This window comes from Sinohyriopsis cumingii, chromosome 2 (genome assembly GCF_028554795.1).
Source record: "Sinohyriopsis cumingii isolate HCF-2022 chromosome 2, ASM2855479v2, whole genome shotgun sequence".
Taxonomy (NCBI): domain Eukaryota; kingdom Metazoa; phylum Mollusca; class Bivalvia; order Unionida; family Unionidae; genus Sinohyriopsis; species Sinohyriopsis cumingii.
Genome location: NC_142962.1, coordinates 147,034,818 through 147,054,481, shown reverse-complemented (window position 1 = coordinate 147,054,481; position 19,664 = coordinate 147,034,818). Strand labels below are relative to the sequence as shown.

The following is a 19,664-nucleotide window of genomic DNA, read 5'->3' as shown; positions in this document are numbered from 1 at the left end:
GCACTAAATTTTTAAAGTGGGTTACATTACGGCTACCAAAGTTTGACAGGTACTTGGAGCACTGTGAGCGCACTCACTCACAAAGCCATATAATCAAAATGCACCGTGAGTAAGTCCGAGTCACTAAACTGTTTGACATATTCAGATATGCACAGTTTAAAGAATTTATGCTTAAAACTTGGTCTGGTAGTTTAAATCTGAATACTGAGGGTTTTGCAGTACTCACAAAATAGACATTCAAAAAAATGTAATTACTTCCAAAAAGGGACTAAATTACCTAATTTAGTAACATTTCTATCTATATCATGCAGATGCTGTTTAACAAACAATTCATCCAAAACTGCTATTTTCTCTCATACAATGATATCAACTGAAGTCCCAGCAGAGAAAGCCTAGTCTTGGTCACTAGGTTGTTGACATATTTATTTAGTCTGATTACAAAGATTAAGTCTAGTAAAGCAAGGTTTGTATTTTGTGTCATTAACAAAATTCCCATCAAAATGTTCACAAAAAAAACTGTATTAGTTCCAAGCCAGTGAGTAAAATACCCAATTTATTCAATTTTAATCTAAAGCTCTGGGAGTAATACACCCATGTGATCATCTACAAGGTACTGGGAGTAATACACCAATGTGATCATCTACAAGCTACTGGGACTAATACACCTATGTGATCATCTAAAAGGTACTGGTACATACTGATTCTCTGAGCTGTCTATTTTGCTGCAGCATGCGGGAGTGAGCTATGATTGCCATTCGCTCTGAGGTAGGAATCACAAAGAAAATCTCATGGATGTCTAGTAAGGCCGCCTGCAGCTGTAAAAATGAAACTTGTGAGGAATAAAATGCTTGTAAAATAAAGGATAAAAATAGACAAATTTTCAAATAATCACCAATTAATGGGAACAAAATAACTCCAAAATCATATTAGGAATAAACTTTCATCTCTTCAGCTGAGTGACAAAATAGGATAAATACAATAAAAAAATCTCCATCTTCTTTTTTACAAGTTCCAAGATAATAACATGCAAATGATAAATTTAAACCAATCTTTAAAGCAAATTCAAAGCAGATTAAATACATTTACCCTGTAAAATTCTTTAGTCAAAAACCTTTAGGTTTAAAGACATCAGGGATTGTGAAGAATCTTATAGAGTCACAAATAAATGAACAAAAATTAACCCAAAACAGGAAATTATAAGGATAATAGATGCAAGGAAGAAAAGATAATAATTGGAAACAATTAAAAACACATACAGATATAAAAAAAATGGCTACATAGGAGATGGATATAAATATATACTAAATATTTCAAAAGATCTAACAATGTTACAATGTTAGTATCAAGAGCTATTAACTCCATCAAATGAATAGCAAAGAATTTCCACTAACAAGGCATTTTTGTATCCATCATAAAATATGTATACCATCTAGATTTCAAATGAGTTTTGGTTTTTACATTTTTAATAAAGGATACAATAAATGCTGGCAGACTGGTATCATTTGCATAAACTTTAAAAGCCTTACTGTCAAGCATGTTTTTGAATCAAATATCATATTCTATTAAGCTGTACCAAAAAATCATATTCTATTAAGCTGTGTCAAAAAAGTTTGTTAAAAGTTTTTAAAAACTATATTTGGTAACAGCAGCCATATTTGCTGATGACTTAGTATCATTTATATTAAATTGATGTGATGCACGGATGTTGTCAAATTTACATTAATTCCATTGAAACAAGGTTGAGAAAGAGTTATTTAAAAGTATTTCTATTTTACTAAATGTGGTCATATTTAATGGTAGCTAACATAATGCTTATAAACTTGAGAGACCCTGATGACAAGATACTGTCAAATTTGGCCAAACACTGTTTAAAAGGGTTGTTTTTTTAAATTTAAATATTAGGTAATTGTTTATATACTAACTGGCTGACCTACATTGTTCTGTACAAACTTAAAATGTCCTGAATCAAGAATGATCTCTGTGAAATTGGACGTAAACTGATCAAGAGGTTTTTAGAAAAAGCTGAAAACTGCAAATGTTTATACATGACCATATGACTAAGTCAGCTGAAAGCAGCACCTACTGTACCTGTGCCACAATCCTCTCCAGAAGGTGCCTGTCTTGGTGGCTAAATGTTCCACTCCTTATTGGGGTTTCAGCCTGGAAGCTGAATGCAAACCGTCTTGTGTCCTGAGGAAAAAAAGAAATAAAATACCTCAGAGCATCCAATACTTTTAAGCCAGAAGTCAAATAGAATAAATGACTAATCATAATATATCTTCATTAAGTGTCAATATTGTGATAAATGGTGTATACAGTGCAAGTCAAAATAGAAAATTCTGCAAGATTTGAAAAGAAATCTTGTGTTCAGAATGGGGCTCATGTTAAGCCCTACCAGACCAAAAAGCCCCTCCCCCAATTCCTAAAACAATGTGATCTTACATAAGAATACCAAATGAATTTGTTAGGGGTAAGAATATTAAATGAATATCTATGTGCAGCTTTCAAAATGTTAGGACCTATTCCAATTTACTTAATAATAAAAAGGGGACTAGAGGAATTTGCTCACATAAATATATCTGCAGTTGTCCTGCACTCCATCCCTGTCCCATGATGGAGACAAGTCTATAGCACAAAAAGGGGCATAACTCTTGTCAAAGTAGTGCAAGTATAATAATTGGTCAACTTTATATCTTTGATGATGACCTTAATCAATATTAAGTATCACAGCAATCCAATAAAAAGTGTGAGAGTAGCTGCATTCACGTACATTCTGTGATACATGCATCCAGCTAAAAGTAAACAAAGGCTGTAACTAATTACAAGAATCATGGAAGCACAAAGATTTGTCAATAAATGAATCATTATATGAAAACCATAATATGTACCCAGATTAACATCAATCTACAAGACAAATTCTGTTCACAAGATCCTACCATAGTGTCTTCAGTTGCAGGACAAAAAGGGCAATAACTCTTCAAACATTGTAGCATCAAAGTGATTTGTCACTACGTGGATCTTTGGATGATGACCATAATATCTACTCCTTTCTCTGTGATCTATCAAAAACTGTGCAACTTCACTTGTCACACTAATGAGACTGTTGTATACTCCATTAAGCTACAAGACAAAAAGAGCAATCAGTTTAACAAAAACTGCAGGAGCAGAGTGATTCATTGATAAGGGCATCTTCAGTTGATGACAAAAAGACAATCAAGCAAAACCTTGGACATGTTGCAAAAATGAGATTATGTCAAACATTACAAAATGATACAAGACAAAAAAGAAAATAACTCAAAAATATTGTGGGAGCAACGTGATTTGTCGATAGAATAAACTTACATTAACAGTTTTTATGATTTCTTGAACTTTCTGGGACTTCAGAAGACATCGTGTTAAAAATCCCTTAGCAGCTGCTGTGACTTTCTCAAATTTGGCTTCCATACTTGAATGGTAAACCTGTAAAAAGAAAGTTTGGTTTGGTATTTTATGGCATAGCGAAACAAGTATGTTATTTAGTGCTAAGGTACAGATAATGCCATTAAACACTATCCTCAAAAATCATTATTCCCAGAGTTTGGTCAATATAATTGAAAAATTCATAATATTTGGCAAAATATGGAATGGTAGGCATGTTAACAATATAAAACAAGAGCATCATGAATCGTAAATTATACACCTTGTAGAGTATTATGAATGGTACATTATATGCCTAACAGATAATCATGATTGGCACATGATACACCTGTCAGAGTATCATGATTGGTACATTACAACCTGACAGTATCATGATTGGTACATTATATACCTGATAGAGTATCGTGACTGGCACATTATACACCTGACAGTATCATTGGTACATTATACACCTACCAGAGTATCATGAATGGTACATTATCCATCTGCCAGAGCATCATGAATGGCACAGTATACAATGATAGAGTATCATGATTGGTACATTATAACCTGACAGATTATCATGAATGGTACATTATACAATAATAGAATATCATGATTGGTACACTATGCACTTTATAGAGTATCATGAATGGTACATTATACACTTGACCCGAGTTTTACCATACAAAATGCAGGAACTAACAGAGCATACTACATTCGGGAGATTACTGAACAATGAACCCTGGACCTTTGATCAAGGTAATGCAGTCTTAAACCAAACTTACTTTCCAGAAGCCATTGTTTTCTTATTAGGCTTATAATGACTATTAGGCTTATAATGACTGATCTGTGACCTTTAGATCCCAAACTGTAAAGATTTCTTTATAACCAATCAGATAATTGGTTATGGAAAAAGATCTTTCAATGTTTCTCTGATATTTCCAACCATAACTTAGCACTGATAGGCCTTCTTACTAGAATACTTCTGTCAAATTTATAGATTTTGGTAATGGTTATCATATCTATGACAGATTAGGATTATTTGTACAAATCTGAAAGGCCCTCATGCCAGACTGCCACCTTCAAAATTTAGTTTAAATTGGTTCAGAGGTTCTTTTAAGTTGAAAAAATGTTGACAGATGATGAATGGACAATGGACACATGACACATGACAAAAACATGTCCTACTGTCATGTGAGAAAACATGATTGATAAAGCAAAAATGTAAAGAAATGACGAACTAGATTTTAACGTCTGTAAACTGTCCATGAAATTTTGCTCAATTTAATTAAATGAAATTATATATTTACAAATCTAAGCACTGTGTACTCAACTGAAAAAAGGTTTAAATATTTAAAAATTTTAAAAATTAAAAAGTAAAACTAAAATTTTGGTGACTTTTGGTGATGAATTAGTTTTTAAACTCACTTCCTCCGGAATAATGAGATGCTGGTATTGCACAACTTCTGATGGATGCTTAACTTGTGATCTCACCATAGCAGCTGACATGGTGTATTCCTTGTTGTAAGGGTTAGGTGTGGACTGGTTTGAGAACACAAGTTGTTTTGGACTTCCCTTTGCAAAACTGCTGACGTCAGATATATCTGCACGATCCTTAGGGTTGGCATACAGGCCAGGACTTGGAATATAAGAGTAGTGGTTGCTGCCAACATCCAAGGTAGGGTCAGTCGTTGTAATGTTAACTGGACCCTGCAAGGTAGAAGTTATTATATTATCAAAAATCACTCAATTGTAATGTTAAACCAAGGATTTCACTAAACACTATGTCTACCTGTCAGGAGTACTATCATGTGTATGATTTTTAAAATCTGGAACAAAAAAATTCAGCTGATGCTGCCACTCCCATGATTTCTGCCAGAAAAGTGACATTGAAGTGTCATTATCTACTAGTGAAGGCAAGACCAAAAAAATCCTCAACACAGCAGTTCTGTCCATTAATGCACCACACTGGACAATAAACTCAGGCCAATGAAAGTTCATGCCCATTTCAATGGAGCGATCTCATTCTGATTGATTTAAGTAACAAGTTTAACACTGATAAAATAAAAAATTATGGTAACATTTTTACAACATTAAATATCCTGAACTTTAGCACATTTCACTTCTTAATAAAAAGGTTTTCTCACTACAAACACACATACAGCATGCATCCTATATTAAACTTTAAATGTTAATATTAATAAATTGCAGCCCAATTCTATTGATTTGATTTATAATTGTCTGATTATCAGTTTAATGCAACAAATTATAAATGAAATAATGTACAAAATTAGCGAAAAGTTTAATCCATTAATAAGTTTAAAACTGGATTAATGAAAATAAACAGTAAAGCTATCATAGTAAAACTAAATTATCACTGACCTTGGGCTGGCGATTTTCCCATGCTTGTATTGGCTGTGACGGTCTTTTGGGCATAGAGGTTGAAATATGTGGCTGTGGAAAATCAGCTACACCTCCTGTTTTTCGTTTTGATTTCTCTTTTTCAGTTCTGGCATGTTGAGCTCTAGCCTTTGGCTGTGATGCTTGGGTTTTTGACTTCTCCTGCTGACTGATAGAGGTTTCTTTATTTTGAACACTCAACGCAGTGGCTGTCTGAATTTTTGAAGTTATCTGTTGCTGTACTTGGAGTTTTGATCCTGATGCTTGTTGTGCCTGGAGATCTGAGGTTGATCTGTGCTGTGCTTGGAGGTTTGAGGAAGTTATTTTATGATGAGTCTGCAGATTTGCTCTTTTCTGCTGTGTATACTGTGGCACAAGACCTGTCTGACTGCTGGAAGCTGACTCTGACTGTTGAGGTGGTTGCACTTTATGTTCCACCATGAGGATACTTGAGGCAGGTGAGTTAACTGAATTCCTTAGCCTTATCTGGTATGCTTCTATGTCCTTTTGCAGTTGCATTTGCTCCCTCCTCTGTTGGACAAACAGTTCCTCAAGCTGCTGCTTTTGCTGCTCAATCAACCGTGTTCGAAAAATGTCATATTGTGTCATCTGGATCTGCAGAATCTCCTCCTGTGACAAGTGTGCCATGCTTTCCGTGCTAGTGGTAAAGGACTCAATGGTTGCTGAAATGTCATCCAACATGGACATGTATGGGTTGTGACTGGTGTTCTGATCACGAAACTCTGATGGTGGATCATTCCTTTCCTCACAATCAAAATCTTCCTCATTTTGTAATGAATGTTCATGGACATGAGACAAGTACCACTGAATGTGTTCAGCCTTACCTTCTTGTTCTTCCTCTAAATCAATGGATGGTATTGCCCCTATCATTAACTCTCCCACTTTCAACTCATCATCATCACTCTCCTTGTCATTTTCCTGCAATCCCTTTTCCTCCTTGACTTTTACCTCATGTTTTACCTCATTCTCTTTATCATCTTTGACCTTATTTTCTTCTTTCTCTTGTTCCTTTTCCTCTTTATTCTCATGTGCATCAGCCTGTCTATCCATTTCAGAATCACTGTCAGAAACAACTTCGCTTACATTCAGGTTCCTATGAATCACATTTTCAGCACTATCACATTTAGTTGGCAATTTGGCAATGACATTTTCAGCACTATCATATTTAGTTGGCAATATGGCAATTACATCTTCATCACTATCTGAATATATCTGCACATTTCCAGAATCAATGTTGTCTGCATTTTTGGTTACAGGACCAATGGACAATAATCTATTTTCAGCTAATGATTTCAGTAATGCAGTAGAGGGTTCATCCAATGTGTAGGACCCCCTTCTAACAAGTTCTGCATCTTTATGTTCATTAGCATTTGATCCACTTTCATTTTCCATATATTTAACTAGAGGAATATTGTCTAACACTCCTTCCTGTTGTAGCTGTTGTGATTTGCTACTGACATCTTGCATTGATACAAAGCCAGAATCTTTCAGATATCTAGTGATATTTGCCCCACCTGTACCATTACAGAACTGAGCACTACCACCACCTGCACTATTTAATCTTTTGAAAACCTCAATCGTGAGCAATCTATCATCCTTTTCCTTCAAAGTGTTAATATCTGACACTATATCTGGACCTTGTAATGGTTTCACATAATCTGTCTGAACCTCGGTTACATAATTTACAAGAGAAACATATGATTTAGGTGGATATGACTGAGTATTCTGCCGACTTTGATTTCTCTGGCTATCAACCACAGCTGGACTAGCATTTTCCTCTGCTGAATCATTTCCATCGGAATCAGCAACATACTCATTTTCTTTGTCTGATGTATTAATCTCTGTCTCCTCTCCTTCTACCACAAATGGAAACATTTTGCTCTGATTCTGAACACCTGAAGAGGTGTCTGTCTCAGGACTAAGCATGACTTTACTAAAGAGAGAACCTTGCTGGTTTGAATGACTGGGACCTGGTGCTATACAGGGCCCAGAGCTAGGCAAGTTTTTTGGATTGTTCATAGAAATTTTACTATCATTTATAGAACTTCCAGTTACATTTTTTGAATCAAATGGTATAGCCTGGGCCTGACTCACAGAGATCAGAGAATTTGCTTCATCTTCACCCTCTTCAAAATTCTGACTACTGACAGGAGTTATATCAAGCTTCCTGACTGATATTCTATCTTCCATTGACTGACTAGCACTGGTGCTGATTTCAGTAACAAAAGATGCAAAATGTACAGTATTTTTTAATGACTTGGGGCTCATACGGCTCTTGCTTCCTGTGACAGAACTTCCTGAGCTGAGAATTGAAGCAGTTGGACTCATCCTACTTCGACTATGTACACTACTCGATGAGCTTGGAACTGAGGCTGGTATCTCACTTGTGCTGGAACCTTGAGATGGTGATGTCATTGTGCTGTCACTGGTAACATTAGGTGAAGATTTTTGCCTGACCATGCCTTCCTTATGAAATCTTTCTTGGAATGGCTGATTTACAAATTGTTCTGCTTTTTCTGAATTGTAATGTTCAGTAGCACCATCATTTAAGAGTTTTCTACCCGTAGACTTCTCCGATTGAGCTGTGGCATCTACAACAGTGCTTACTGTTTCGTTATTTCCTTGTTCACCACTTCCACTACTGCTATTTGTAGATGTTAGTGTGTCTTCGATATTCAATGCTCGAGACAATCTTAAAAGCATCTGCATAATTTGCTGCTGTTTTAAGTTAGTGAGAGGAATTCCATTATAGTCATGTGGCAGTGAGCCACACTCTTCCAGAGAGCTCAGATCTCCCTGTAATGAGTCTAGTGTGGCTAAAGCCTGCTCCTCTGTAATGGGAAAGGGGAATAACTCTGCTGCAGCAGATTGTAACTGTTCCATACTAAGCTTCTCTGATTCAACCTGAACTGCAGTTTGTTTGCTTGACTGTCCAGCTTTGTGAACTGCCTCTTTTTCTGGGTCAGACCTATGGCTAGTTCCTTTTCCTCTTTTCTCACTGACAGACTCTTTCCCTTTCTGCAAGTTTTGTGTTGTGCTCTTTGCATGATAAATGCCCTTTTCTTTGGTGGACTTGTCCTTACAATAAGTCTTTTCAGTTCTGTTCTGCTGGAGAGATGAGACCTGACCTGACTGTGGTCTACCACCCTTTATGGAAGAAACCTCTTGTGATTTTGGTTTTTTAAACTCCTCTACTTCTCTGCCATAATCAATAGTTCTTAAGTCAGGGAAAGACAAAGACTGCCTGAGTGGTGAATTTCTTCTAGAAGAAAACTTCCTTTCATCCTGTGGTGGATGTGGAGTAAGTGATGGAGAGGAACAAGTACTCTTTTGTGGCAAGCTATATTTTTCTGAGACGTCCCTGGCAGAGCTTTTTCCTGCTGATTTAACTGTAGAGACAGATGAATTTGATGTGGAGAGAGAGGAGGACTGTGAATTTTTCACAGAGGCACTGGCATGATCTTCAACAATCTTTAAATGTTTGGTATATGGCACATTTGAAGTTACTGTGGAATTCTGAGTAACCTTTACATGTAATTCTTTTTGCTGAGATTTTATGTGATCAAAACTATGGCCCTTATCAGATGTCAAAGACAAGTTCTGCATGGAGTGCGATTTATTTTTCTTCAGGTTGGACTGGGATGACTTTGACTTGATGGAAGATTCTGCCAGTTTCTTTGTTTTTGAAGTACTAGATGAAGAGGTAGCATTAGGTGAGGAGCTTGCAGATCCTTTCGTATGTTTCCTCTGCTCTGTAGAAGATGATCGGCTTGAGGAAGCTGTGGACAAGCGACTATGAACATCCAATGCTGCCTGCTCTTTGTGTGGAGATGATTTCTGTGATGCCTTTGCTGCCCTTCTTTCCTAGAAAAACATAATAATAAAAATGAAACAAAAGTCCGTTAAAAACGACAGGCCAGTGAGAATTCCCAGGGATCCAAGATAAGATAAACTGGACTCCATAAAAATCCATTCAAACATGTCACCATTATCATGCACACAAGTCAAGTGGTTTGCTCTTAAAATCAATGTCAGAGTGCTGCGTATCAACTAGGACATTATAATGCAACTATATACAAAGACTTCAAAATTCACTGGTATATGTGTGCAAGTACATGAAGTAGAAAATGCAAGCATTGATGTCTGACTTGACTCCAAGCTCAATTAGGTCTGGTTTTCAAAACCCCTTCACAAAGGGGTGGACATAAAGAAGGGTCAGATCTGCAGATGCTGAAGTAATAAAAACTGAAGGTCCTTTAAACCTATCCATTGATCCACACATTTCTTTTCAAAAAAAGGGCTGCCAGTGGGAACAATCATGGGAATAGGTTTTCTTATAAATTTTAACCCTGTGCAAAATGCAAAATTCAGAAATAAAACCTTTCATTGTGGACAAATAAGACATTTTAAAAGTCTCTAGTGAAAACCATGTTGATAAAATCATCTCTTTAGGAGAAGCAATAATAACAAGATTTTCAAGACAGCCACCATAGTGTCCATAAAGGAGGTCAGATCAGCATCATTTTTTATTTGGATCAACTAGACACCCTAAGAAGTCCTCTGGTGAAAATTCCTTTTGATAGGACTTTCCATTCAGGAAGAACAACAAAAGGATTTTCAAAATGTCTTCATGCAGCCATATTAAAATTCTCATTCGCACCATTTTCATTTAGGACCAACTAGACATCACAAGAAATATTTATGTGAAAACCCTGTATCAATTGATATAACAATCCATTCAGGAAAGATCATGCAAGCAGGATCTGCATCCCTTGGAAAATTTTATTGTACCTCCCTTACTTGACTCAATACAAAAGACATACTTAATGTGATAAAACGAATGTCTCGTTTAATTGATTTTTACACTGCAACAAACACTTGTCCAAGTTGTTCATCAAAACACACTGGCACTTAATTAGGTTCTCATGGCAGTGCTTGCATGTATGAAAATAGCTGCTTACATTGAAACAGAATTGAAAAATTACAACATGAATTTCACCTGACAAGGCATACTTAATTGGTATTTATTGCTTTCAAAATTGCCACCTGTTAGCATTTACTAGAATTTTTCATTGATAGCTATTCCTCAATATACTATCATTTACAGTGTATTGAGAAATATTTTCAAATAAAATCTAAATGAGTGACCTGAAACGTCAAGCACAATCATGCAGAAAATAACTTCAGATGCAAGTCATTTTGGCCCCTTTTCTAACTAATGATTTTATCTGCAATTCTGTATCTTTGCATCAGAACTTCTATCATTTTTAATTTAAACCTGAACTTTTAATTGGTACTATAGTGCCAGCATTGTGGTGACATTGTGAAATTCAATATACACCTACCTACCCACCCACCCAACTAGGCTTTGTACCTATCTACTGTGATTGGTCATAAGAAGACAATGAAAATAAAAAAGAACATTCTTTTCAGTGATAAAGAAGTGGGGGGGGGGGTTTAAGGCCATTTCTCAGCGCAAGATAGGCTATGTATGGCAGCCAGTACAAATGATGGAGGAAGAACCCAGGAAAACCATAGTAAGAACCACCAACCCATGGAAGCTACTGGCAACTTTCTCACATATCCACACTGGCCAAGCTTGAAACTTGAACCCACATGGACAAGGTGAGATAGCAGTGATCTGTAAAGGTGCTTTAAACCACTCAGCCACCTGAGGCCCCCAGTAATCAAGTAGAGGCATTACTGTTGGTTGATAAAAACTGGATAGTAAAGTTTTTTTGTAAAACTCATCATTATTCTTAAAAAATCAGCTTGAGAAGCTTTGATCATTGTCATAGAAGCCAAATTTTACTGGGTGAAATTCACAGACTTTGAGTAAAGGCTGAGCACCAGTAGACAGTAGATAGTTCATGCATCAAAAATTACCTTGATTAACCACTATAGATGAGACCTCACATGAAAGAATATGGCGTACAAGTCTCTTACCAAATTCACATGTACAATACACTGTTAACCTGCTGAGTAACATGTTGTTGTGGGCTTAATGCCATTTTTCAGCAAATGATAGGCTATACATGGTAGCTATTATATATGGTGGAGGAAGAACCCAAGAAAAACACGAGGAAGAGCCACCAACCCACTGCAAGCTGGCTGAGCCTAAGACTCGATGAGATGTCAGTGATCTGTAAAGGAAAGTGCCTTAGACCACTCGGGTATCAGGCACGCTTTAAAAGTAACATAGCACAACATACTTCATTGTCATTTATGGAAAATTTACCACCGAATAAACATTTATTCCTGCTTCAAACTACATTTGTCAAGAAGGGACTTCTGAGTAGGCTATGATGCATATAGGTCTGGCATGGATGAATCAATGTCATCATAAACACAAATACTTAATCCATATTAGTAAAGCATAAGATGTAGGTCAAAGTGATGTTCTTTGGTTTTAAAGAAGTAGTTATATCAGATATGCAACCAATTATTGTATCTGGGGCAGTATGACCATCTTTTGTTGAAAATGTGCGGTTTTAATAGAGATGCATAGAATCATCTAGTTTGATTAGCTTAGTCTGAGCAGATTCAAAAATAAAACTTAAAAGACCAAATTCAACCAAAGCATGAAATACGGGTCAGAATGATGTAATGAATGTGTAGCACTCAAGATGCACCCTCTCACTTTCATGATCGTAAATATAACTATACATACAGGGTGCAAAAATAATAAAACTTGACCCCCGAGATTAAGATGTAATACATGGGTTGTGGTGACATTCTTTGGATGTAAGGGTGTGGTACTAACACTAAATTTTGTGGCATGGATATAACAATTATCAAGATGCATCCACTCACCAAGTTTCATGAATCTAGGTATAACAGTGTGTGTATGTGTTTGTGTGTGTAAGATATATGTGTGTGTGTCTGTGTGTGTAAATATCTCTCTCTCTTTTGTTCATTGCTGTAAGGGTGTGGTACTAACAGAGATGCATACAATCACTGTCTGATGACTATCTCTTTTGTTCATTGCTGTAAGGTTGTGGTACTAACAGAGATGCATACAATCACTGCCTGATGACTATCTCTTGTTCATTGCTGTAAGGTTGTGGTACTAACAGAGATGCATATAATCACTGCCTGATGACTATCTCTTTTGGTCATTGCTGTAAGGGTGTGGTACTAACAGAGATGCATATAATCACTGCCTGATGACTATCTCTTTCGTTCATTGCTGTAAGGGTGTGGTACTAACAGAGATGCATACAATCACTGCCTGATGACTATCTCATAAACAGAGATGCATACAATCACTGTCTGATGACTATCTCATAAACAGAGATGCATACAATCACTGTCTGATGACTATCTCATAAACAGAGATGCATACAATCACTGCCTGATGACTATCTCATAAACAGAGATGCATACAATCACTGCCTGATGACTATCTCATAAACAGTTTGAGAAATAAACTTAATGTGCAAAATGTAAGCAAAGTCATTGAAATGTGACCTACTTTTTATGTGAGTGGAATATTCAATAGGATGCGTCCCCTCACCAAAAATGTGGATATATAAACAAAGTTTCAGCCCACTCCCCTGGGGATAGGTGCCATTAACCACCCCAAACTGCTGCCTATGACATGGGAAGAAAGAATGGTTGACATTCTGTCAAGGTGAATACATTTGCTTTTATCTGTGCAGATGCCATTGCCAATGCCAACACCAGAGGCACACACACAAAACCAATGCACTATTGTAAAATAACTGAAACACAACACTGCACATATGTAATCATGTTCTTCAGGTACAAACATTTCACTTGCATGCAGGTAGCATCCAAGAATAAAATCATCTCAATCTGCATGAAATAAAAGCAATCAGGAAATACAACTACAAAGGTCAAAGGTCCAGCTGAAAATTTTAGCCTATAATCTAAATGTAGTAGTGACACAGAAGTTGATATTTCTGCACAGTGGTTTTCAGATTCTTTGAATGATGAATGAATAAATGGAATGTTCTTGATTCTCAGACCTCTTGAATTGCAGCAAAGAATACAAGGGATATTATTGTTGTTGTTGTTATAGGATTTAACGTTATTTTTCAGTACAAGATAGGCTATACATGGTAGCCAGTATCAATGGTGGAGGAAGAACTAGTGATAACCCTGGAAAGAACCACCAATCCATGAGAAGCTACTGGAAAGCTTTCTCACGTACCCACACTGGCCGTGCCTGAGACTCGAACCCATGCAGACAGATGTGAGATGGCAGTGATCCATAACAGTGCATGCTTTAGGCCACTCGGGGCCCTACAAGGGATATTATAAAAATTCTGAGCATTTTGTTGAAACTTTGTTTTTTCTTTGAACCTGACAATAAATTTAACGCCAGCTGACAGACAAAATAACACTATAAAATGAGATTCAGCTGCACATAAGTAAATGACAGTGATGATAAAATGATAACAATTTAACAGAAGATAACAATTTTGCTCTTGAGCAAAAAGCATACTTTAAAATCCAGGCTCTCCTAATGATATAAAGGCAGCCTTGGATAAAGCTCATAATTCTTTGTGATATCCTACAAGTTTTCATCACTTTAAAGATTCTCATGAATCCAAAGAAGATGACACATGTTCTGGAAGACCTCTGTCTGCAATCATTGAGCAGAAAGTGACTCATGTGATGGGGACAATTGATGAAGATGTCCAATACAGAGAAGGAATCTCTATTATCACTGACAATGATTCATCAGCTGTTATTAATATAATGAAGAATCATCTGAGACTTGTTTGAGCAGGATGGCTCATCAAAACCTGAGTCAGACACCACTGGGCAAATATAAATGAGTGACCAGAGACGTCAAAATGAGATTGATGGGTGACGAAACATGGATATACTTTCTTTTAACTGAACTCGAGAGAAAATAATAAAGATTGGATTCAAGAAAACAAGCAGAGACCACACACTGTGCTGAATTCAGATAGTCGAGTTGGCTACTACATACATTCAAGCATCAAAACACATTACAAAAAGTTCACAAAGGAGGATAATTATACATAACCCATTATAAGGAAACAGAGAAACCTTCAAGTGAACTGCTTCACATTTTGGGCTTCTCTGGGCTAATGCATTTAAGATGGGTTACCAAGTTCTTCCTTAGTAGATTATTAGGCAACCATCTAATTTTGAACTATGTCAGCTCTGAACACATATTTCATTCGATATGGTTTGGAATCATCTCTGGTGTACGTTGATCCTTAGTTTTTTTTTTTGTATATTGATTGGCTCTCCAAATGCTATAAAGCATAACCTCTAGTACCCAACCCATGCAAGCCAAATTCTGACATTATTGTGCCAACTTTTTCAAATCATACTTAAAAGCTTTAAATCTATAATGCTAGAAATGGGGTTAGAGTATAATTCATTATTATGGGACAAAACACCATGCAACAAAAGACACTGGCAATTTTAAGCAACAATTAGCTTAATAAACCCATGTTACATGTGCAAAGTATTCTGGATATATAAAATTCTATTTCTCTGATTAGGAAATCTGGACACTACAAGCAAATAAGAGAAAAAAGAAAAAAGATAGAACAAGATAACCTAATAGAAAAATTGTGAATATTAGTCCTCTATGTAGATAACTGAAATTTTTGTACAGAGACCACTTTTCTTCTTCAGTCACAGTAGGGGTGAAACAATATGCCTGTGTAACATATATATTTATCGCATATTTACTTGATGGTCTTTCAATCTTTGGAAGGTAGGTGGTACCCTTTTAGGTAAACTGACATACTGATTGTGTTTCCAGTAGCAGATTACAGAGATTTAGTGATCATATATTTATATGCAATTTTCATCAATGACAAGAAAACAAAAAATATTTTCAAATAGACTAGCTGCTGGTTGTCAGTGAGTTTTATTCAACATTTTAGGCCTTTTAACTCACTTTAGCCACCATGCCCTTTGTTTTGCACAGTATGAATGCTTTGAAAATATCTTATTACTAATTTCATGTCTCACTTAAATTTGGAAGACATTACAATGTTATCTTCAAAACAGAATAATTAAAGCAATTTCCTCGTGCAAAGAAAATCTCATCTAGAATGAATCTAGGCATGGGAATCTGGATGAATAATAGCAAAATATATTACATTGTACTTCCTGTAGATGCAAAAGGCTGCTTAGGCCACAGGTACTTGAATTTGTTAGTGAAGAAGGAAGACTACTGACAACACCCAGTCCTATTCTATATCTTTAATTTATTTTATACAAGGTGCTAAACTTAAGCAATTTGAGGTCTGCCCCCTTGCTGACTCTGTGCTAATTTTATTTATTCCATCAGCACCTTCAATGACTGGTTAAATATCTCTGCATAAAAAGAGAATATCCAAATTTGTTTCCCATGTACAATTTAGGAGAGGTACTACCAAGATTTTATTTTAAGGGCAACTTCAGCCTTTGTCACCAAAATAAGGGGAGAGTAGGAAAGAAAGAGGGGGATTAAGAAATGGTCATAGTTCAATGTTTACCTAACACTTCAATATGTCTCTCTTTCTTCCTGCCCCACTTTCTTAGAGCTCTACTGAAATCAAAATCTTGAAATGATGTCACCTCTAGTTGTACAAGTATTAATCTGCTAATTATTTCTGAGCATACTCTCTTCCTTATCAGTGTATGAATATTGTTCTGTGCTTCCCTCTAATGGGAAATATGCAGAGCTAGATTTATCAGCTAGAAGATGTTGAAAAATTGATCTTTATAACTGTTATGTATAATTTTCCTGAGTTTACAGATATTATCTTTTGGATACATCTGATCCAAAATAGGATTTTTCAATAACATAAACTTACTTTCTTGAATCATTCATCTACTGACTAACATGCCAGATTTCTTATCTGTTCCATAATGTTGTATTAGGGTTTATAGTCCATTTATAGTCCATCTGCTTGTGCAGACCGACGTATTTAAACAAATATCTTTACTTCTTAATTTCATTTTTTTTCATCCTAATTCATTCAGCTTACTTTAACCCTAATATGGATATATGGTTTTGTAGCATGTGATCCGCAGGGCTAAAGTGTCTGATTAAAAAAATGAAAATTGCATTCTACTTTTAAATTGTCTGTACTTTAATTAGGCTCGGTATTCTGCCCTTTCTACATTTAATTTTGAAATACCACTAAAATGGAGATTGTTCATCACAATCTAAGACTAACATATACATCTGACTTGCATTTAACACCATTTTCAGGCTCAAAATCACTCACTGATATCTCCATTAACAATATCCCAGCTCCAATAATCCAATATACTTCGTAACTTTAAAAATGAGATATTTTGGGTTTCTAGGTAGCCTGCATTTTACACATACATTTGTAAAACTTCCTTCATAAAAGGTTCAAACTACACCATAATACTTATTCCAGTGCACAATGTGCAAATCAAATTTAGTTTAATAACCATTCAAGTCATGCTTAAGTTGCCAACCCAAAAAACAGATGTTGCAACAAGAATGATCAAATAAAAATCCTATACTTTGCAGTTTGATATGCAGAACTTTCAATTAATTTGTGGGAGTTCTTGTGCATCACCACCAAGTGTGCAAATTCATACAAATTTTGCACAATTCATGCAATTGTACACCCTGACAGCATCTCTTTTTAAGTATTTTACATATTAATTATTGACTTTTGTGTTAAGTTTCTCTGTTGCTTTTGCCAATACTTTGTTTGTCAGGCAGGGAATAAGCTACACTAATTCCTGATTAGTAGTTATTATTTAACCTGGACCAGAACAAGCAAAAACCACCTCTTAGATTTCAATGTAACATATTTCACCTTGTGACACATCAGTAGTGTAGCTTTCAAATTGACTAAAGCAAATAAGACACAATTCAATGTATAAACATCGCATAAATGTGGTTATTAAATGATGAGTAATGTATTTCATAATACAAGTGGAACACGTTTGGAATGTATCCTATATGATGAACATACTACTGAGCTAAGATAATTAGCATGAGAGGGTAGGTGGGTGGGCAGATAACGAAACATGTCACTTTGTGCTAATTTGCAGATGGCGAGCAAGTATTCTCAATAGTCTTTTTTGTTTTACTAATAAAAATGAGTGCCTAAGATCACAACTGCTGTTTCAGATTAATTCTATATTTAAAGAATAACAAAGCAAACTAATAATAATTATTCATGCTGAGGACTAAAATAAAATAACTTACATACTTTAAGTATCGTTTTGTATCAATTCTCCATCTCTTGTATCGATATACATTAGAGCAAAAGTATTGATGCATCAATATTTCAATGAATTGTTTCACCCCTAAGTCACAGTAACCTTAACCTATGACTTTTTAAAACCAAAATTGATATGCTGCTTCATTACCCCAAGTGTAAGCCATCCAAATTTTTTGGTCCTGACATGTGATGTAGAACTCATTTCATGTAGAAATCATTTTATTCATTAGTCACTATAACCTTGACTTTTGACCTCTGACCTTTCTAACTTGAAATCTATAAGCCTCTTCCCTACCTCAAGTACCAGCCATCCACAAAGTTTAATAATCACAGATGATAAAGAATTCAAGCTGTCATGTAGAAACCATTTTTCTTCTTTCAGTGGCTTAGATGTTTGATCTTTTGACCCTAATATCAATTGGGTTCTTCGTTAGCCCAAGTGCAAGCCATCAACAAAAAAGCATATTTTTAAAGTAAATTATGTTTCTCCAAGAATAATTACTCAATCACATTATATTAGGAATATTAGCCTGCTACCTCTCGAAGCCAGCCCTACTAAAAGACAAAAATCGTCTTCTTGATTATTTTTAGACAAAGGGCAGTAACTCTTGCACATTACCTCCCCTTGATACCACCAGTTATCGCCAGTTTTTAGCTGAGTGAAACATTAGCACGTACGCTAGCATGGTGGGGCAGATGGGAGGGTTTTTAAGTGATGTTATTGGGCAAGTATTCTTGGAAAAACATAATTTACTTTAAAAAGTTGCTTTCTCCTTTTAATACTTTATGTAAGGAGAATAAGTAATAGGAAGAGGGGATGCTGAGCATCCAGCCTCTACCTCGGGTATCCTTCTGGAGATAAGTGGTTTGATTCCCCATATGGAACGCTTCAGTGGCCTAGTGGTTAGAATGTCTGCCTCGGATGCAGGAGGTTGTGGGTTCAATCCCTGACCGAGTCATACCAAAGACTTAAAAAATGGTACTAACAACTGTCTCGCTTAATGCTCAGCATTAAGAGGTTAGTGTTAGGACTGGTCAGCCTGGTGTCAGGATAATGTGACTGGTTGGGACATCATGCTACATGTCTGCGGCATGATGTCCCAGTGCTGACATCACTATAAAACTGTCACACTGCAGACATTGTAGCGCTATGACTGAAAAATTGTTAAAGCTATGTTAAAAATCCAAATCACACACACTGATTCCCCATTTGAAAGATAACCTATGTTCCTAATGACCTAAGCAACACAGCCCGAGATATCTTGATCTGGGACTCGTTTGTGTGTGTAATTATATATAAAAATATGCACACACACACACACGCAACATATGGCTGAGAAGATAAGGTTGAGATCTTCTCACCTACCAAATGTTTCACTGGTGAATCCAGCAAAGCTAATGGGCTCTGTTGACTGGTCTAGTTGGGTCTGGTGAATATCTGTGATGCTGGAATTTGTCCAATATCATAGGGCAGTAGCCTTTGGTAACAATTGTGGTCCAACTGTTTCACCTCCAAGAACAGAGTCAGAGAAAATTGGCCATTTGTGGGATAGAGGCATGCAGATGTGTGATATAGACAGTTATTCCTGAGATTCTCTCCATAAATGAAGGTTTGAATTGTCCAATTCG

General features: G+C 36.0%; 1 protein-coding gene across 5 annotated transcripts in view; it reads right to left on the bottom strand.

The window, feature by feature from the left end:
• Positions 1–19,664, bottom strand: part of LOC149806034 (uncharacterized) — a 60,574-nt gene that overhangs the window by 19,126 nt on the left and 21,784 nt on the right. For all 5 annotated transcript variants that reach the window (XM_089950894.1, XM_089950893.1, XM_089950890.1 and 2 more), the window contains 5 exons: positions 5,782–9,684; positions 4,828–5,109; positions 3,343–3,459; positions 2,089–2,190; positions 699–815 (listed from right to left, as the gene is read on the bottom strand). In XM_089950894.1, coding sequence (XP_089807020.1) covers positions 699–815; positions 2,089–2,190; positions 3,343–3,459; positions 4,828–5,109; positions 5,782–9,684 — 4,521 coding nt within the window. The remainder of the gene's footprint in view (positions 1–698; positions 816–2,088; positions 2,191–3,342; positions 3,460–4,827; positions 5,110–5,781; positions 9,685–19,664) is intronic.